This window comes from Pyrus communis, chromosome 9 (assembly GCF_963583255.1).
Source record: "Pyrus communis chromosome 9, drPyrComm1.1, whole genome shotgun sequence".
Lineage (NCBI taxonomy): Eukaryota > Viridiplantae > Streptophyta > Magnoliopsida > Rosales > Rosaceae > Pyrus > Pyrus communis.
Window position 1 is genome coordinate 17204113 of NC_084811.1, and position 21703 is coordinate 17225815.

The 21703-nt window shown below is 36.3% G+C and overlaps 2 protein-coding genes across 3 annotated transcripts; one reads left to right on the forward strand and one right to left on the reverse strand.

The window, feature by feature from the left end:
- Positions 1 to 6669: 6669 nt before the first annotated feature.
- Positions 6670 to 11006, forward strand: LOC137745936 (uncharacterized). Of its 2 annotated transcripts, XM_068485968.1 has the most exons (7): positions 6670 to 6724; positions 7285 to 7801; positions 8351 to 8403; positions 8646 to 8710; positions 8824 to 8902; positions 9821 to 10132; positions 10463 to 11006. In XM_068485968.1, exons 2-7 carry the CDS (start codon positions 7365 to 7367, stop codon positions 10615 to 10617), a joined length of 1101 nt encoding a protein of 366 aa, XP_068342069.1. In that variant the 5' UTR covers positions 6670 to 6724; positions 7285 to 7364; the 3' UTR covers positions 10618 to 11006. The 2 variants fall into 2 exon arrangements, with proteins under 2 accessions (XP_068342069.1, XP_068342070.1); XM_068485969.1 differs by lacking the exon at positions 6670 to 6724 and having other exon boundaries at positions 6769 to 7801.
- Positions 11007 to 11569: 563 nt separating this feature from the next.
- On the reverse strand, positions 11570 to 18202 carry LOC137744968 (rhomboid-like protein 20). The gene is made up of 8 exons (XM_068484797.1): positions 18039 to 18202; positions 17828 to 17928; positions 16866 to 17006; positions 15269 to 15335; positions 14311 to 14462; positions 14103 to 14204; positions 13204 to 13326; positions 11570 to 12051 (listed from the first exon to the last, which is right to left on the reverse strand). The coding sequence occupies exons 1-8, from the start codon at positions 18061 to 18063 to the stop codon at positions 11884 to 11886; spliced, it is 879 nt and encodes a 292-aa protein (XP_068340898.1). The 5' UTR covers positions 18064 to 18202; the 3' UTR covers positions 11570 to 11883.
- Positions 18203 to 21703: the final 3501 nt, after the last annotated feature.

Genomic DNA, 21703 nt, shown 5'->3' on the forward strand with positions numbered 1-21703 from the left:
AACATGATTCAGGGTGTTTAATTTAAATTGCAAAAACTCCCTTAGTTGCTTCCATGGTTCCTTACAAGTTTTGGGTAGAAGCTTTTCTTTTTACACTTTCATTTCTTGTTAATCCTAAACCTTAACCATCTCTATCCTTTACTTCCCTACCACATTCCTCAACATCTTCCCACCAACAACTTCGTTCACCTACCTCTACCTAACCTTTACATACTCAACAACCAACTCTATCACCTTGACCACAACTCATTCCTCAAAGACAAATCACCACAAATTCCCATCATATGGTTACAAGATCCAAAGTTGGCTTCTTCAAACCCAAAGCTATTTCTGCCACAAAGCATCCAATTGATCCTCAAAGTTTGGTGCCTACAATTTATAAGCAAGCCTCCAAGCATGATTATTGGAACAAGGCGAAGAATTACAATCACTCAAATTAACAAGAACTTGGACTCTTGTACTCTATCTCCTCATCAAAACTTGGTTGGCTACAAAGGGCTCTTTAGAATTAAAAAAAAAAATATATATATATATATATATATATATATGATGGCACCAACGATAGATACAAGACCAAACTTGCAGCCAAAGGTTTTCACCAACAAGAGGAAATTGATTTCAAGGAGACTTTTAGCCCTGTTGCAAAACCAGTCACAATCAGGATCTTATAAACACTTGTAGGACAATATAATTGGTTTCTGAATCAGCTTGACATTAATAATGCCTTTCTTTATGATAATGTCAAAGAAGAAGTCTTAATGCAGCAACCTCTAGAATTCATTGATTCATCTCAGCCATCTTTTGTCTACAGGTGAACAAGTCTCTCCATGGCTTAAAACAAGCTTCCAGCGCCTGGTAGGACATGTTATTTCACACTTTACTCTTTCTTGATTTCTTAAACTTTCAATCTGATTATTCTATGTTTATGAAACTTGAACCCTCTCCTATGATAGTCTTGGTTTATGTTGATGATATATTAGTCACTAGTCCAAATGTTTCTCTCTATCAAGATTTTATAGAACAACTCAGTTCTTTATTTCTTGTCAAGCACTTGGGACCTCTACACTATTTTCTTGGTTTACAGGTACAAAGACCAACTGAGAGTGTCTTTTTCTCTCAAAGTCAATATGCTTGGATCTTCTTGTTAAGACACACATGGAAGGTTGTAAACATTGTACTGGTTCTCTTGGTACCTATAAATTGGATCACACTGGCACTTTATTGTCTAATCCAAAGGAATATAGATCAAAAGTAAGGGCTCTTCAATATCTAACTTGGACTAGACTACATTTTTCCTTTGCAGTGAATCAAGTATGTCAATTTCTCCATTACGTAAGGGTTCAAGCTATGAAAAGAATCTTGAGATTTTTAAAAGGTGTTGTTGATTAAGGCTTGTGGTTCAATAAAAGCCCTTTGCATCTCACTGCTTTCTCTGATATTTAAGTAGCAATCTCATTAGTTGGAGTGCAAAAAATCACACATTGTTGCTCGTTCTTCAACATACGATGAATATAAGTCTCTAGCTCATTTTGTTGTTGAACTCACATGGATTTGCAAGATTTTTATAGATATTGCCTTCCCTCTTACTCAAATTCCCAAGTGTGGGTGTGATAATGTATCTGCAATCTCATTGGCATCTAATATTGTGTTTCATGCTCGTACGAAACATGTGGAAATTGATTACCATTAAATTAAGGAGCTTGTTCTTGCCAATTTGCTCAGGGTTTAGTATGTTAGCACTTAACATCAACTGTCAAATATTCATACAAAGCCTCTGCCCAAAAGCTAGATTTCAGTATGTTCAATCGAAGCTATCACTTAACTCTCCACCATTTAGCTTAAGGGGGTGTAAAAGGACAACTCTGTAAGATCACGTATTATGAAAAAAATATATATTTATTATATTAATTTTATATCTATCTTTACATATTTTATTGCATATTATTCATAATTACTTAACCTAAACCATGACATATATCTATGTATTATATTATTATATTATTTTTATTGGTTGACAAGTTTACTTGGCAAGAAAGTGCAATTTGGTGCTATTTGGAGCAGTTTTGGGCTTGAAATGGATTGCATATGCATGGAGCAAGGTGGATGGACGAATTTGAAGACCAAGAGAGGCTAGGAATGTGATTAACATTGGAAGAATTAAATCAAAGACTTGGAAGATAAGGAATCAGCTACAAAGAAGGAATATTATCCAAATTACCTTATCTTATCCAAACCTTATCATATCCTATCCTAATCTTTTCCTACCTTAATTCCAGCTTCAAAGAGAACTCATTTTCACATTAAATCACCTAAATATCAAGTTCTAGAAGCCCTATTTTCGTGCCCTAGTTTATGCCACATGTAACCCTTCTAGAAGTTCTAGAATCTGCCACAAGGACCATTCCTTGTCCTCCTTGGAATCTGATTGAATGTGTCCTTGTTCATTGGTGATTTGGAGTCCTAATTCCTCTCATTTTCAGCCCAATTTTGTGTCTTCCCTTCACCCTATAAATACATGATGCCGCAACACTTATAAACCACCACCCTCTACCACAATTTCACACCACACCATCCACCACACCTCAAGAGCCTAAATTCACACAAATCCCCATTGTGCGCAGCAAGGAAGGAAGGAGGAGCCACTGATAGGAGCATATTTATGCGACTTAAATGGCTTGTTCTCGTACATTTACGTTATGTTTCTTTAGTTATTTTAGTACTTTAAGCTATTTTCGTGTGTTTGTAGGTCCAAAGGGCTAAAGGAGCAAAAAGATGCATTTTGGAGACTTTTGGAGCACTTTTGGGCTAAGGACGGATAGCTTATGCTTGAAGCCAAAGTGTTGGACGAAATTGAAGACCTAATTGGAGCCAAAGTGTTGGAACCTTGTTCTCTTTAGTTTTAGGACATTTAAACCTTTCCTAATCCCAATCATGCCATGCATAACACACATCCATTCTAACACATTGTCATTGCACATGCATTTCCTTCATTAGTTAACCCACATGCACTTATCACTTATCATCACCACATATCATATCACTTAATCACTTATCACTTATCATCACCACTTAACCACTTATCATATCATAACCACATATCATATCACTTATCACTTATCACTTAACATATCATCCACCTACTTCACCTACAACATCCACCTACTTCACCTACAACATCCACTTCACCTACAACATCCACCTACTTCACCTACAACATCCACCTACTTCACCTACAAATGACATAGCCATATGTTCCCTCCACTACTCCTATAAATACCCTTGCATTCATTCATTCATGGACATCTCATTTCATACACAACACACCATTTTTCCATTTCCCTTGTAATCCAAACACCACTCCTCATCCATTTCCATAATCCCCCAAACCTCACCTTAGACCTTGTGCTACAACAACGAGGAAGATAAGAGGGCCTAAACGTTCATACAATTCAAGTGTGAGTTGTTGGAATGTTTAGGTGTTTCTTTGATTTCAAAGTTTAAATTTAATTCTCTTTGTTTTGTACGTATGAGGAATGGAAGAGAACAGTGCCTAAACGTTCATACAATTCAAGTTTGAGTTGTTGGAATGTTTAGGTGTTTCTTTGATTTCAAAGTTATGAGGAACTAAACCCCCTTTAGCTAGGGGGTGATTCGAAATATATGTTTATGCTTGCATTTTGATTTGATTACTTCTAATTGCATTTCATAAGTTGTTGATTCAATTTGTTTAACCGTTTGATTGATAACTTATTTATGTATGTTTATTAAGAATGCGCGCTTAATTTTCATGCATGAATATGACGCTAGAATATAAGTGATTTTCACCTAATCGTTATGAACTTATATTCACAAGTAGTGGAGGTTGCTTATAAACAATCGCGTTAAATGAATTCTTGGCACGAGTTTCATGCTCATCATAGTAACGAATGCCTCGTCAACACTTATAGTTTTCATAATGCTTAATGATCTTTGATTGTATCTTTATTGTGCTGTTCACGTAAAGGACTTTTGGAGAATGTTGTGAATTGCGTTGCGCTAACCCATCCAATTCATTAACTTAAGGAAAACTTGACGGTTAATTTAAGCGGACCTAATTAACCCGGGGTGATGAGTTTCATAATTTATTGAAATGTAATTGGAAATCTTTTTACTATGCAAGTGTAACATATGTGGAGATGACCCCCTTAGCTAGCATTCATCCATTCTATTTCATCAATTTCATATTTACATTCTGTTTTAATTTGTTCATTTAATTTAATTTCGTATAAACTTAAATCCCCCTTTACTTTAATGTCAATTTAGTTAGAAATCATTTTAGTTTGTGTTTTTAAAAGCATTTTGAGTCTTTGGTTTGTCTTAGTGTTTTAAAGTTTAGTTTTACATTCTTTGAGTCTAGTTTAGTGTTTATTATTACGTTTTTACGTTTTTGAGTCAAATCCAAGTGATTAACAATCCCTCCTAATCCCCGGTCCAGAACGATCCCTACTTGCACCTATACTACAATTGATAAAAAGAGGGTTTAATTTGTGTGCGTATAAATCTCGCACCAGCCACCTAGAGTGTTTCTAGGTGTATTCTATCTTTGTTTTTAATGTTTAAGTTTAATTATCTTTGTTTTGCAACCATGAGGAGCTAAACTTATTTTAGCTAAAGGAGACATTGAAACCATGATTATATTTGCAATATGAATTGATTACTTTCAGTTGTGATTTCATAAATCGTGAATACAATTTACTTAACTGTTTGATTAAGAACTTATTCTTGTGTGTTGATTAAGAGGGTCCGCTTAGTTTGCATGCATGAATTTGATGCTAAAATATAAGGGAGTTTCACCTAATTGTTATGAACTTATATTTATAAGTAGTGGAGGTTGCTAGTCACAATTGTGTTAAGTAAATTCTTGGCAGGAGTGTCATGCTGTTCATAGTTACGAATGCATTGTCAATGTTTATGATTTTCACAAAGCTTAATGATCTTTGATTGTATCTCTATTATGTTGTTCATGTAGGGAACTATTGAAGAATAATTTGGTTGTCGATGCGTATTCCATCCAATTCAATGACTTAAGGAAAATCTAAGGGTTAATTAGTGATGTTCTCGGTAATCTGGGGTGTTGAGGTTCATGGTTTATTGGAAAAGCAACTGGAAATCAATTTGTATGCAAGTATGTCATGTGTGGAGAAGGACCCTCTAGCTAGCTTATCACCCATATTTTTCCCCAATTTCCTCCAAGTTGTTTAGAGTCTTTACAATATGCTTGTTTTTACCTTAATTTCGTCCAAAATCCAATCCCCCTTTACTTGGTTGTGTCTTTTAGTTAGAATCTGTCTAAATTTATGTTTTTAAGTATTTTGAGTCAAAGTTAAGTTAGAATTTGTGTCACATCCCGGCCCGGGGGGGGGACTACTTCCCAGGCCCGCTCCACCACCGTAGCATGATATTGTCTGCTTTGGGCTTACCATTCCCTCACGGTTTTGTTTTTGGGAACTCACGGGCAACTTCCCAGTGAGTCACCCATCATGGGATTGCTCTAGCCCCCTTCTCGCTTAACTTCAGAGTTCCGATGAACTCTGAAGCCAGTGAGCTCCCAAAAGGCCTCGTGCTAGGTAGGGATGGGAATATACATTTAAGGATCACTCCCCTGGGCGATGTGGGATGTCACAATCCACCCCCCTTAGGGGCCCGACGTCCTCGTCGGCACATTTCCGGCCAGGGAATGGCTCTGATACCAAATTGTCACATCTCGGCCCGGGGGGGACCACTTCCCGGGCCCGCTCCACCACCGTAGCACGATATTGTCCGTTTTGGGCTTACCATTCCCTCACGGTTTTGTTTTTGGGAACTCACGAGCAACTTCCCAGTGGGTCACCCATCATGGGATTGCTCTAGCCCCCTTCTCGCTTAACTTCGGAGTTCCGATGAACTCTGAAGCCAGTGAGCTCCCAAAAGGCCTCGTGCTAGGTAGGGATGGGAATATACATTTAAGGATCACTCCCCTGGGCGATGTGGGATGTCACAATTTGTCCAAATCACCCTTTAGAGTCTAGTTTGAGTCTATTTGATTGTTTTGTGATGTTTTGAGTCTTTTTAGTTTGTTTTGAGTCATATAGGTCTAGTTAAGTGTTTTTAAGTTTTGTTTTGTTTTTTAAGTCAGTTTAGAGTAGATTAGCATCCCTTCTAATCTCCGGCCTAAAACGATCCCTACTTTCATATACTACTACAATTATAGGATTTTAATTTAAGTGTTATAATATTTCACATCATAGACGAGCTGAGGTCGAGTTAGAGAATTTAAGAGTTTTTATCTATTAATTTTTTTTCCCTTATTTAATCTAAGGATTAGAAAAGAAAAAAAAAATATGACGTTCCGAAATCAGTTCCTTGAAAAATTTGTTGCACGCATAATATTCTTTAATTTCAATAAGGATTATCATTCTTTTCGGGTCAGGAAAAGCCTCCAGTAAAACGGTTCCAAGAGTTCCGCCAACCAATATTCATCAGCCAAAATGCACGGAACGCAAATCAATTATCCATCGGTACTGGTCTTTCCACGTACACAAAACTGGCACGTGCAGAATCTTTCCCCGAGAGGGCACATCAGTTAGTCGCACGTACGAAACACTTCCTATATAAACCGGGACTGACTAGGAAAATTGGAACGCGCAGAAGCTGCTGCTGATAAGAGAAGGAACCTTCCCTCGCTCGCTGGAGTCCCAATTTTGAGGTTCCAAATATCTCTCTTATTTATTTATTTTATTTATTTTCTCAGTATTTAAATTTTATTTGGATTTTATTTACTTTTCTATATTCAGATTGTTTGAAGTTCCCCATTGAATATTGGGATTTTTTTGGTTTTTCATTTGGGTCGCAAAGTAGTTTACTGCGACTACTTAACTTATATTATCTGTTTGGCTGCCGAGAAAATTTTAGGAGATGCCTAGAAAGTTGAAATTTTTTAATTATTGTTTTCGTGTTTACAAAATCAAAATTCGTTAAGACGATCCCATCCCATTCCCACAACATTATGTGAGGATGTTATTAACTGGAAAACTAATATAAGATTAAGTTAGATTCTTAATTTATAATTTGATATTATCTGTTTGGCTGCCGAGAAAGTCGAAATTTTTGAATAATTGTTTCTGTGTTTAAAAAATCAGAATTCACTACGACGATCCTATTCCCACAACATTGTGTGAGGATGTTATTAACTGGAAACTAATCTAATATGAAGTTAGATTTCTTAATTTATAATTTGATGAGTTTTCTTCTCCTTCATCATTTCAGTAACCGAACAGAAATCTGCCGAATAGTGTAGAGAAAGGGGGAACTTGGGTTAAGGAGAATTCCATTATTTGTCAGTGGTCATGCCGTACCGGGTTCGTGAAAATCTATACATTGGCAACATCAGTGATGCAGCAGAGATTCTCCAAAATGGTAGCACAGAGATCACGCATATTCTATCGGTTCTTAGTTCAGCGTCAATATCATTTTTCTCTGAATGGAAGGGTCTAACAATTCCCACAAAGGAAATCAAGAAGGTCTATGCTGGCGGGTCTGGTGGTGCCTCAGCTTCTGAGGATGATTCCGGTGACAGGAAAAAGGGTTGTTTGGTGTCCGATAAGCTTCTGTACTTGTTGGAATATGCAGGCAAGGATTTGAAGCTGGTGAGGATGGGGGTTCCACTGAAAGATACGGAGAATGAAGATTTGTTGGATTATTTGGACGTGTGTTTTGATTTTATCGATAGGAGTAGAAAAGAGGGGTCTGTTTTGGTCCATTGCTTTGCTGGTGTGTCTAGAAGGTACGTGTTATTTTGACCCTTTGTCGTTTTTTGTGTTTACTTTTATACTGGTTCTGGTTAATACTTTCAATCAGCTTGATTACCAGAATTGAACTTAGTCGCAGTTAGCTCTATGTTGGTATTCATTCAGCTTCATTCTACGAAGAACAAGGTTTTGTTTAAAGATATTTCTCCTCTTACTGAAGGTTATGCAAATCCATTTCTTATAGCAAATCCGCAATTGTTGAATGTGGACGATCAATTATCTTTAAACCCTTCATGAGGCTGAAACACCATGTGAATATTTTTTTTAAAGAAACTAATAAGTCTACCCTGCTTTTACCATGTATCTTTTAATTCTATTTTTTGCTTGTTGGGACTTCTTTTTTGCGTTTTCTTTTTCTTCAACATGCAATTTTTATTAGAGAAGTTAACAATTAGAGCTGTGCACAATTCTGCTAACATATATCTGAAATTTGTTAAAAAAAGCCCACATTCTATTAGCTTTTCAAGTTTTCTGAATTCTCAAATTCATATGGTTTACAACTTCTTTGCATGTGTCCGTTGCAGTGCAGCTATCATTACAGCATATCTGATGAGAACAGAAAATCTATCACAAGAAGGTGTGAACAAACCATGGCTTTAAGTATTCTTTGTCTTGACACGTAACCATTTGCAACTGTTGTGTTTTTTGAAATCCAAATAGTTCTCTGTTGGTGATAAAAATAGTTTTGACAAGCATATATTACTTTAAAAGTATATAAAAATTTCTAAGCAATTGAATTGGGCAAAAGGTAGAGTCAGGTTACTGATGCTTAACTGCTACAGTCTTAACCCCTTTCTTCCCTCTTATGCATTCCTACAGATGCACTAAAATCCCTGAGACAAAGCTGTGAGTTTGTTTGCCCCAATGACGGTTTTCTTGATCAGGTGATGCAAGGCTGTCTTATAACACATTTTATACTAGATAACATCACTTTCTGCTATGCTCATTTGCAATTGGCCCGTAATGAATTTTACTCTTCTATTTGATCCTGTCGCAGCTCAAAATGTACGAGGAAATGGGCTTCAAGGTTGATTGTGCCAGCCCCATATACAGGTCTTTTCGCCTGAAAGTATTGGGTACACTATTTTCTTGTTCTTTACGTTGCCTTCTCTTAATGGTCTATCCAATAAATAGGGCTTACTGATCCCCCTCCCCCTCCCCCCTTCTTCTCCTCCCCCTCTTTTTTCTTATGTCCCACATCATCTGTCTTATGAAGGGATATTGATTGATACATTATTGTTTCATATTTTAAATTTTAACGAGTCCCATGTGAAATAGTGACTAGGCTATAATTCTTGCGCTGTAACTTACAAGCATTGTCGTATTATGGCTTTTCTCGAGTGTTATGTTAAACTCATAAAAATTTATTGTTAGAAAGATACTAAGGAGCATTGCCTTACCAAATTGGTTGTGTACGGTTATTGCCTTACCTTTTTTTTTACCAGTTGAGAGCAATACATTTCACCATGGGGTGGGTAATTAATCCAAATTTAAGCTTTATCCGTCATACGTTTAAAGAAAAAATTTCAGAGAGAAGTGGATCAAGTTTTTTCAAATGATAAAAACTGGAAGTTCAGGATGTATTTTTAAATAATTAATCATATTAAGCTTTATCGGTCATAGGTTAAAAGAAAAATTCCAGAGTGAAGTGGATCAAGTTTTTTCAGATGATAAATACTGGAAGTTCAGGATGTATTTTTGAATACTAGCGTAAAAACTTCCAAAATGCTGCTACCGTACCCATGATCTCTAACTGAAAATGTCTTGTACCCTCATCTACCACCTAAACTATTAACAGAAGAAGAGAAATGTTTAGTGGAACAGCGATGACACCTTGGGAAGGAATAGCAAGGCAGTTTTCTTTATGTTCGTTTACTATTTGCATTGTTTGTCTCGGCATAGGAGATGTTATTTTAGGTGGTGTTTTCAAATTTATTGGCAAATGTGAATTTCTGTTTTGCTGCTATAATTGAAAATTTGTTCCTTCCTTTCAGGTGAATCTTATCATCGTGGGGATAGAATAGACACTTCTAAATTTGGAGCAGATCCTGGGGTGGCTGGTGAAGTTGCCTCTGGAATGGAAGCAGCTTCGAATGAAGGAAAAACTGTTACACCAGCTTTCCGCTGCAAGAAATGCCGAAGAGTTGTTGCATTGCAGGACAATGTTGTGGATCACATTCCAGGTGAGGGAGAGCAATCCTTCGGCTGGCGCAAGCGAAAAAGTAGCAACTCATACAACAAGTATGAGGATTCTGATTCTGAATGTTCATCCATTTTTGTTGAGCCTCTAAAGTGGATGACGGCTGGTAAACTTACACCTCTATAGTCATTTGATTAATTTGAATGTAGAATTGGATCGTGCCATTTTTATAACTGTATGACCTACCTTTTACATGGCCATAATAGTTAATTAAGCAAGCTGTAGATCTCTGTCGTTGAAGAGGATTACCTGGTTTCATTAATTTGATTATTATGACCTAATGCCATAAATGTTACACTTGTTTGACTCTGATATTATATTAATCAAATTATAGCTTAAGATTTAATTAATTGTGAATTAATTTTTTTATTTAATTGCTGTTGGCATCTTCTTGTTTAGTGTGATTTCGCTTATTCTTGGTTCTCTCATTACACAGTCGAAGAGGGTGCAATGGAGGGAAAGTTGTCCTGTGTGCATTGCGAAGCTCGTTTGGGTTACTTCAATTGGGCAGGCACCCAATGCAGTTGCGGAAGCTGGATCACCCCTGCCTTCCAGCTCCACAAAAGCCGAGTTGACGTCAGCACCATCTAATCTGTCAAAGAAAAGCAGCAGAAAGGGTCCAATACCTACCTTTCCAAGGAACATTGACAACATTAGACGTGCCAGAATGCCATTTAACATGGTATAAAATTTCCGAGAAAATCAGCTATCCACACAGGAAAAGGAGTCTTTGAATTGTACTGAGGTTGAAATTGAGCAGCCGCAGCAAGAAAAAAACGCAGTGTTGATCTGTGTATTATATAAGATTTTGGAGATTCGGGTTTTGTTTTTCGTTCTTTCCTACACAAGCTCAGTTAGGTGACTGAAAATGTTGTCATGGAGGTATATTTGGCATGATTTGTTTCTGTATATGTATAAAACTGTTAAGACCAAAGAACACTTGAGGTCATCCCCTTCTCTCAATATAATTATAGTTTGTATCAAAGAGAAGATGGACTTCATAAATCGTGTCAATTCGATTTGAAAGAAAATAAAATTCTAACCAGAGGAAGAGGATCCTAGCTTGTGAACTGGCAAGATATAAACCAATACGTGACATAAACTGTTTTGATTAGCTTCTACTTTATGTAATTACCCTCTTCCTTGTCTATATATTCATGTAACTACCTTCATAGGTTAGGTTTTATTGTCCAGTTGTCTATACAAGTACCTTCCAACTTTCTTTATTTATAAATGAAGAGTGAGTACCTATCCAAACTAAATATTAATGAAACTCTTTGTTAACCATAAGAGGACGAAAAGATATTTTTGTCTTTTATCATTACAAAAAAGCTATGTAGTGTACCGTAATTTCACAAAACAAAATTGTTTTTTTTTTTTTTAATCTCGCTTCAAACGATTTTATCATTTCTAAAAAAATAAAAAATAAAACCTCAATCTCCACTCCCACGTTCGCTTTCACTCTCTTCCTCTCTTCTTCAATTTTAAAAACAAAATTTTGAGATGGAGAGAATTGGAAAGAGAAACAATACACAAAATAGCATCCTCAAAAAGGAGTTCCATGTAATTTAACTGCAACTGTACATCTCCAGTTTTCTTTTTAAAACAATGCATGCTTCCAATATGAATCAGACAAATTCTATATCCTCCTACTCTTGCGTAAACACTATAATAATTAATACATATTACAAGCGCAATAGCTACAAGATAAAACAAAAATGAGCAAATAAATAAAACAGACATCATTCCGAAGGCGCATCAATTCCCGTCCTCGGTAAATTTGTTTGCCACCCTGAAATATGGATGAATTTTTCATCCTCAAGGGTGGAATTTCCACCCAAAACTATAATTACGGAATTAGTGGGCCTGTGCTTCTAGGAGGATGTTTGTTGCTACAGTGATGTCATTTCTAGCCTGCACTAGTGCCTGTCTAGCAGAGTTCCTATCAAAGCCCATAGAAACCAGAGTAGCAATGGAGTCCTCCATTGGCTCCGTTGCAGACGGCATGGAAGAGGGAATGTTTCTCTGAAACCAAACGAGAAAATTATATGACATCAAAACAGAACTACACCCAAAAAGCTTATATATCCATTAACTTGTGCAGCATAAGTAAAAGCCTAGCTTCAGTAATACATATAAGCACTCCTCTATGTTCATTTCAATATCTAAAACTTATTTGCGCACCAATATTTTCCAACACCATATGACATGCGTCTCATTTAAATCTGCCCCAGTTTCATTCCGCCTATTTATGTTCTATCTTAGAAAACAAAAGGAACATATTTGAACAAAGAAAACTTAGCCTCAGTATCCAAAATTAATTTTACCAAAAACGACTCATCCTTGATTTGAGCCAGGACGAAATAAACATCACGTTAGTGTCTACATATATCATATTTTCAAATTACTTGAGGGTCATAATGCTATTTCTTTTCTTTTTGTCATTCATACTTTCCATGATGCCTAGTGCTATTCACAAACCCATTTTTACATCCCACACCCATATTAATGTTTGGCCATTGATCTTCTTCAATTCATTTGATCTGATGGCCAAAAATTGAGAGGGGCGTGTGAGATGTAAAAATGGGCTTCTGCACTTAAAAGAGTAGTACAAAACTGGAACCATCACAAATGAGTCATCTCAACATCTCTTTAATTAGTGCCACTCACCAGGAGCGAACCTTTTCATCCCTAATTCTATCTTACGACCGCTAGGCCATCTTAAACACGTGCCTTGCACAACATTGCATATAATAGGGTCCATAAAAACTGCCCTACCTCTAAGTTTTATATAGGTAGGTGATTTTCACACTTTTTTTAGCTTCTCAAACACCCCTCTTTATTCTGGCCTTGAATAAATCAAACGGAAACAGTGGACAAGATCAAACAGAGATGTATGCGAAGCTAAAAAAGGTACTCAAGAACTCTAATCTCACTCACTCAAGCGAAACATTCTGGTCCCTATCCCAGTTTGACTAAACCTGCATTCTATTTTGATCAGCCTTAGTCCTGCATTGTGGTGCCACCTTTAGCAAATGTTGTTCCCATAAAGTAATGTTTTGATTAGTATGCCTTCGTCTTTCAAGGAAAATAGACTTTTGTTTAGTTAAACAGCAAATAGAGATTAACTGCCCATCTAACGTGTATCTACAATATTGAAAACAGAAGAATGCTTGCCTCTACTTGCCGAGCTGTGAATGGTGGTGCATTTCCCACAACATTTCTAGATGGTGCTGCTGGCGGAGTCCCCATTGATGGCCAAGAAAGCCGTGAAAGAAAAGAAGCAACGAATTCTGGGAACTGTAAAAAAAGAGAAGACATGCATAAGAATGAATTGAATTAATTAAGAAAGTCTTAAATGCAAAATAAGCAACTCTATTGACCTGATAATATTGAAGTGTTGACGTTTGTAAATGTAAGTGAGAAATAAGAAGGCTAAGTACATGCACGACCAAATTCATATCCCGCAGAATGCGTAACTCAGCAGGCAGTCTTAATTGAATTTCTTTTAACTAAAAAGTAACTCAGCAGAATCCGAGATCGAATCATATCCCATAAATACATGCATGTATACAGACAGACACATAAGTGACGCATGTACATGCACAGAGACACATGTGGACATAAATCCACCGTTCCTTGTAAAAGAATGGAAAAGTCTAAATAAATAAAAATGTAAACAATGCACTTGGTCAACTAAAAGCAATACACTAATGGAATTGCAGGAAAAAAAAAATAAAAACACTGAATTTTAGTGAAATTCGTAACTGATTAAAATCCAGAGTGAATTATGTCCAAATATTGAAAAGCTGCCATATTTCACACTGAAAAATCAAAGGTTTAATAGCGCCATTGAGAACATGATTTATCGATCCTCCTTAATTCAAGAAAATAATTTATTTTAAATAGCAGTTCGCAAAAGCCAGGCTTTACTTTTCCATTGCCAAGGCCCAATCTAACTATATCTTAGAGAGTTCAGAGCGTTAAAAAATGTTAATTACTGTCATTTTGAATGCATATTTTTCCTTTTCTTTTTTCTTTTTAAGTGAACCTCAAAAGTCAGATTGAAATATAACCTTCGCTTTGCGGATACAGAAGACATTCAGATGATATAAGGAACCACAAATGATTCCAAATATCCCTGGTAAGATTGATCTTTTCCAGGATGATAAAAGAAGCTGCAAGAGAGAACAACATTTAGAATTTAGTGCCCGGGGAAAGTAAACAGCTATAGTTCTTCAACATCTATGGTTAGATGGAATACTTTGATTGCACACATTTTACCTGTAGGCCGGCTAGATATATGAAAGACTTATCCGAGAAGCGAACACCAAATACACGAAAGCGTGTTGAAACTGGAATATCAAAGAAAAAGGGTACGAAAGATGCAAATATAAGACCATAAGGTCCTGAAGTCACTAGGTTTACTGCTGGATCTGCAAAAGACAAGGGAATTGGACGCCGTACTTTATCAGTGTAATACACGGAAAAACCAAAACAATGCTTTAACCAGGAAATCAAACAATCTGCAATATAATATTTCAACTACAAAGGGTTTTCTTTAAATTCCGTACTAATGTAAGTAACCTCCGGTATGGGTTGTCTACATTGTAAAATTGAAACTTGGCACAACTTGAAGGGCCAGGTGAGCTAATCAACCAGCAGTTGGAAATGCTTGTGATTTCATCAAGCGCTGATGCTGCCACAACCCATATCAAGAAGCCATGATATACAAAGTTGCACTGACTATTGTTGTAGAAAGGAAGATGACAACTACCTATTCATCCAAAATACCATGCCGTAAGACATTACAGATTCCTGTTTTCCGAATTGGCAATTTTGGAATTGAGAAACACCAAGTGAGGTTTGGAAAAGCAACAAACAAGGCATAGGGATATCTCCACGGCCCAATACTAGGCAGGTTTGCATTAGAATGGATCAGATTATACAAACCTCAACAAACATCATAAAAAGAAACTGCTCTTATGCTCTTACAGAAGGAAATAGGTTTTTCAACAGAGCTTTGCCATAGTCAATTTTTCATTAATGATTTCTAAAAGGCTTGAGATTTTCCAAAATAGTTAAAAGTACTGTCCTGTACAAATAGACAACTGCATGCAAGAAAACAAGGTAACTAAGGACCAGCAGCATGGAGACAAGTAAAGAAACAAAAGGCAAGATATGATTATGAATTATGAAACATAACTTTACAAATAAAAAGAATGCAAAAAACAATCCACACCTTTAAGGATTGCCAGAGCAAGGATCTCAAAGAGTAATGATACCATTACAGTGTATAAAATGAACACCTGCACAATCAATGTAGACAGATTATTAACAGTGGAATCAACATAAATGACAAAAAGCAAAAAATCAATGTTTGCATTCTGCATTGTATGATATATTGTTGAATGGTGCAAGTGAGACAACATTAGTAATTAACAACCACCAGCTGCATAGAACTATGTATCTAGGCCCACTTGAGGTATATAAAATAGCCTGTAATATATCATGTTATTAATGCACCTCAGTCAACCCTCCACACACAACTACGTATCTAGGCCATTCCATATTAGTTAACAGATCATATTTTCTCCATTCACTCACTAGTGGTAAAATAAGTGTCCAACATCCCATCCACCAAACCCTTGGCATATTTGGTTCACTAAAGAATGTCGTTGGGTTGTAACAGAATAATTGTTTTAAAGGTTTCTGCATTTCTGTGATGTTAGGCAACCATGAATGATGACTGATGCGGTAACAATGAAAGTAAAGGCAATGAGATGTATGGTGGTTGCGGTATGACCTCCAGACAGAATATTACAATGTTGTTGGGCAGAATTGGAATCTAAGAGGTGAAAATGTGGTGCAGCAACTGTAATCGAGAATGGAGGCCAGATCCCCATTGTGGTATAATATAAAGTGCCAAGTCACAACTGAATTCTCGGAATCTCCCTTCCTTTCATTGGTTCATGGTATGTAATTAAAAGCCACATTATAGTGAAAGTGATGAACTTGGCTTGATGCGCACGTTGGCTTTTGTTGTTTCTTAAAGGCTTTAGTTGGTTGGTAATCAAATAATTTGTTTGGAAGGGGTTTAACTGTGCTATTCCCAGTCACCTACAAACATTCTTTGTGAACGTACTTGTCTTTTGGTGGTGGAATGCAAGACTATGTTCAAATTGTGCTGTGATAGCTATTTTTTGGGTAACTTGGTTGGAGAGAAATAGAAGAATTTTTTGAAATCTATGGAAGGGGATGCAGCGGAGACTTCTGGTAAAAACCCAAAAGGTGAGGTTGTGGGCATCCTTGTGGATTCTTTTACTCCAGCTTTTAGGGATCTTTCATTTTCAGTAATTTTAGCATGTTGGCAGAGCTTCTGTAGGATAGTTTTTCGTTACCATTGTATTACAGTGTAGAGGTGTATTTTGGATTTGTTTGTAGGTTTGTACCGTTCTGTTGGTGGAACTCTGGTCCACATGTAGGCGTATTGTGATTTTAATCTCTATAATAAAGTACTATTTTCCTCATAAAAAAGCCTCGCTCTAAAAGAATAATATTTCACTAACAAGCCTATGCTCTATATCTAATTTTATCATGTGATGCAAATTGGAGAAAACTGGTGCCTTCACAAAATCCAATCAAGCCCTTCATAGTTTTTGATATGTTATAACTCATCCAACCTGGTGAAATTCTAAAAGATTTGCAATACAAAGTATGGAACCAGTTTAGTCTGTTATTTAGGCACAAGATATCAGTGATATAACATCTGAGACAGGTACTCTTAATACAGTATCAAAGGAGGTGTCGTGAATATTTTACGCCAATAGATTACTCACCGAGTACTTATTGGAACCTATTTGTCTCTCAAAGACCCTGAAGTAGTATAGCAGGTACAGCCCAAACATCAGTTCTGGTGTGGATGAAAAGGCAAAAATTGACACAATTAACTTCCAAAGGCGAAACTTCCCGAATATGTCCTGACAAAAAAAAAAGACAAATAATTTGATCAGAATTACCAATACATTTAAGAGTTCCTAGAACCCTTCACTACCTAAAAAATTTGAGATTGGGGATTTCATTCTACACAATCAACCAAGCTGAATAACAGTTGTTTGGTTTCATCTACCGATCCAAATGTTTTGTGGATTTTCAACTCGAGACACCTGGTAATATGATACAATGATATTATGTTCAATGGAAAGTTGAAGTAACTTAGCATCCCAGTAGAGTTCAACGCCAATATCAAATCCCTGCTGTCTCTTTAAACTAATCCAGAAGTAGCAGGGCAAGACAGTTCAACGGAAGAGTGGAAAATCAATATCCAAATGTGACTGACAAGTGAACCGAAACTGAAAGTAAAGCACGCAGCAATTAGAAAATCCAGTTAACCCCACAAAAATCAATTCCAGTCTGAGGTATATCTATTCCAACCGAAGTGAAAAACCTATCTCCAATTCAACCCAAAATCAACATCTAGTTGACTGAAAATCTATAATACCGGTGATGAATAAGTGAAGAGCTATACAGCATACGCAGTTACGAGCCGAAAACCTATAATGTTGACCATAACGTGCTGAAGAATGATGACTTACGCAGGAAACAAAACCCAAATTCGACAAAACATTTAACATCAAAATCAATTAAAAAATCAGAAATAAACAATTTTGGAACAAAACCCATTTGCAATTACACCTTAATTGCAGCAATTCGTCAATATTGAACATCAATAACAAATAAATCATGGAAAAATAATACAAAATAAAAAAAAAAAGCATTAAAAAGTTAAGAAAGAGAGCACCAGATATGACAATCCAAGCTTGCTAGAACGGCCCTGGATCCCGAAGAAGACGGTGAAGAGACCGCTGGCGACGACGAAGGCTCTGGTAACCGGAGCATTGTCTGCGATAAACAAAGGACAAAGCTTCTGCGTCATGCAATACAAAGACAATCGAGAGTAGAAGGATATGAAATGTAAGAGAGGGCAAATCTGGGGAAGAGAATGTACTCACGGAAACCAGATGGGCCGCCGTTCATCTTCTCAGTGAAGCACGAAGAAGCAACAACGACCTTCACAGTTGACAACCGCAATCTGTGTTTTTAAGATTTCTCAGGCCTCTCTGTGTATTCTTCTATGTAAAAATCAAAGACATTTTTTACATGATCTCTATTTTGATCCAACTTTGTCATGTAACTTAAAAATCACTTTTATCCTTGAAATTCAGAAGGATAAATTAAAATTAGATATCTCATTTTAAATTTTTCTAAATTAAACATCTATTACTTTTTCAACTTTTTATTAAAGTGTTTTTACTTTTAATTAAACTTTATATTCTATGTGTATTCTTAATTTAAGTATTTTATAAATTCTTTTAAATCCATTTCTATGTAAAAAAAAAAAAATACACTCAACAATATTCATTAATTTATTGTTATTTTTATGGAATCTCATCCCTTCCTCAATTTAAGAATTCAATTATATCTACTGGGGTTCAAGATTAATTAGATGAAATATAGCTTTTCCAATTTCCAACTCAACATTTTATATAGATTATAAAAAAAAAAAAAAAAACCAAGAGTCGTTTATAATTAAAATTGAGATGTAGTTTTTTGGGTTACACAACTTACACATAACGTACCATAAGTTTTGTACGTACCAAAATAAGGATAATACAACGTACTAATAACTTGGTACATACTAAATAAAGAATTGCATAACGTACCAAAAGCAATATTTTATAACGTACCAAAATACTAATACGTACCCAGATTAAATTTATATAATGTACCAATAACGTACCAAATGATTAGTATGTTATATTTAATATATCTGTTTGGTACGTTATATTTAATATATGTGCATGTTATATTTCATAATTGTATGTTAATAGAATGTTTATGTGTTTTTAGAATTTAAAACAACAAATTATTTGAATAAGAAAAATTCATTTTGAACGAATTATGATAAGATAAGATAGGATGTTTGTGGTGATTTTAGAATATTTGTGATATTATTTTCTGAACTAGTTGGTTAATTAAATACAATAAAATCATAATTTTTAATTAAAAATTAGTAGAAGAATGCTTGATCAAAAGTTTAAAAGTTATAGATGTTTGATTAAAAACATTCAAATTTGAGGCATCTATATCAAAATGCCCCAATTCAAAATTCGTTCTATTTGAGACTGAATGCTTTTATAAAAAAAAAATGGGTATAAAAAAAAGCTAAGCTCAAAAAAGTGTTTGGTAAACACTTAAAAACAAGTTATTTTCACAGTTTGGATGAAAAAAAGCTGAAAATGTAAAGCAGCAAAAATGAACTTTGAAAAAAAAGCTGAAAACATGAAGCAGCATAAATGTTGGATTATATATTGAATGCTGGATTATGATTTATTGTTAAACGTTGGATTATATGTTTAAGATAAAGTTTATAAATATTTTTCTTTTAAAAATAAAGTATATTTAGTAATTCACCTTTATTTGTTAAGAAAATTAAATTAATGGTTGTTGTGTTCCTTTCAAGTGCAAATATAAGGATAGTATAATGGCACAAGTAAGGGCGTCGAAGCACAGGGATTGATTAGACCTCTACAAATTACTAGTTTTATGTGAACCCTAACTAAACAATGAAACTAACAAATTGAGTTTGGATTTTGATTTGAAAAGTAAAGTAACTTAAAATGCAAGAGAAAGTAAATATGAATAATAGAATGATTCAGAAACGATGAGAAATGAACTAGGGATACTGATTTCACCATTACAAGCCAATTTCATGAAAATTAAGTCAAAACACATTCAACTCTCCAATCTGCAACTAGGGTTCGTTTTACTCATTTATGATCATCCATTTGATGTGTGGTTGTGAACAAGTACTCATAATCTGCAACCTAGCTGTGATGTTCAACTTAGATTACCAAATAAGAATCCATTAAGAACAAGAAAACTTCAAAGAACCAAAGAAATCACATGTCAGGATGTATGCATAGCAGTTTCTTCATTCATTCACATGTCTACCAAGATTAAGCATGATGTGTACTATAACCTTGATCAAATAATCTATAAGCAGCCCTAATTGTGACATCCCGTCTCGAAATTATCGAAATCGTACGTGTGAAATGACTACTTTGCCCCTAGTTCATTTTCGTTACATTATTGGTTGTTTTGTGTGGTGTGGCATGTGCTGGGCCACACACACACACACTGTCACTCTCCTCTATCCCCTGTCCCTTTCCCTGTCTCTCTCTCCCGAGCTCCATTCCTTCCCTTCTCTTTGGAAACGTACGGACACACACACAACTACACCAAACCCTTACAGATCGAGGAAACCAAGTACACCTTCAAGCTCGTGAGGTTGAGAGGAGCACGATCGTACCATTTTCAGGTGAGAACTCTAACGTTTTCACGTCGTTTCAAGGTGGTCCGATTTGAGTACTATTCATGCGAACGTAAATACTAACGTTTTAGGAAATTTGAAGCTCGTAGGTAGCTTGGTGGTGTCCCAAGGAGCCTCGGAGTGCTTCGTTTGAAGAGTTTTGACGTCGGGATCACCGTGGTCGGAGTTGGCCCGTTTTGGATAGTTTGCACAGGTAAGTTCTGGTGGTTTTTTACCCTTAAAACTTGTATATCGTTGTTCTACTAGTTATAGGCGTCGTTTTGGTGCAAGAATCATGAAAAATGGTTGAGAAACGAGTGAGAAAACACGATTTTAAAATTTCCCAGTTTTCCGGAGGTTCGCTGGAGAAGGAGACAGAATATTCCGTTAAATCCGACGGAATATTCCTGACGCCGTTGACGAAATCCGTTAGAAGTAACGGAATATTTCTCACAGCGTCAGTTGACGCCGTCAGCATGCCAGGCACGTGCCTGAGCGTGGCCAGCGCGTGTGGCCGTGCCTTGGCCGGCGCGTGGGGGCGCGTGTGGCGGTGAAATTTTTTTCTAAAAGTATGGGTGTGATCCTGAGGTTGTGTAGAGCACGTTGGTATATTCATTTGTCCAATTTGAGCAATGTATGAGAAGTTATTACAAGAAGTTGGTTATGTGCTTTAAAATTGACGTTTTTATAGTTGTTTCACATATAGGTGATACGTATCCCGAGGACGAGCGTGGTCACTCGAGGCAAGGGGGCTACGACCCTTCCACATACCAGTGAGTGGGTTTTTGGTTTTCCGTATATACCTATATACTATATTTTCCCAGAAATTGAATTAATGTTTATTAGTTTATGCCATGCATTACATTATCGTTATTCATGCATCGTTGGTTATGTTAGTAGTTGCATATATATACATATGCATATTGGGTGCTGTGGACGCACAGGTAAGTGCCAGGTAAGTGTTATTCATATTTACATTCAGTAGTAGTTTGAGATGCTTAGAGAGCTCATAACCTGCACCACCGGTGTTAGTGCTCCCGCCCAAAGTAGGGCACAGTCCTTCACGTGATGTTCACCTTCCGCACCACACGCTCAGCTTGGATCCAAGTTAAGTGCACAGTCCTGTCGTACAGACCACTTTAGGTGGTTCCGACTCGTAGGTGACCCGCGATTATTCGCACAGCCTTCACGTGATCGTAGTATGATGCGTGATTTATACGCACACAAATTAAACCCTCTTTTTGTCAAATTGTAGTATAAGTATAAGTAGGGATCGTTCTGGACCGGGGATTAGGAGGGATTGTT

Excerpts from the sequence above, each read along its gene's own strand:
- LOC137744968 (XM_068484797.1), bottom strand. The coding sequence starts at position 18,063 with ATGAACGGCGGCCCATCTGGTTTCC. Across the intron at positions 15,336-16,865 it reads TAGGTTCCAATAAGTACTCG|GTGTTCATTTTATACACTGT; the intron begins GTGAGTAATCTA and ends TTGATTGTGCAG. Across the intron at positions 14,463-15,268 it reads TGCTCTGGCAATCCTTAAAG|ATCCAGCAGTAAACCTAGTG; the intron begins GTGTGGATTGTT and ends TGTCTTTTGCAG.
- LOC137745936 (XM_068485968.1), top strand. The coding sequence starts at position 7,365 with ATGCCGTACCGGGTTCGTGAAAATCTATACATTGGCAACATCAGTGAT. Across the intron at positions 8,711-8,823 it reads ATGACGGTTTTCTTGATCAG|CTCAAAATGTACGAGGAAAT; the intron begins GTGATGCAAGGC and ends ATCCTGTCGCAG. Across the intron at positions 10,133-10,462 it reads TCTAAAGTGGATGACGGCTG|TCGAAGAGGGTGCAATGGAG; the intron begins GTAAACTTACAC and ends CTCATTACACAG.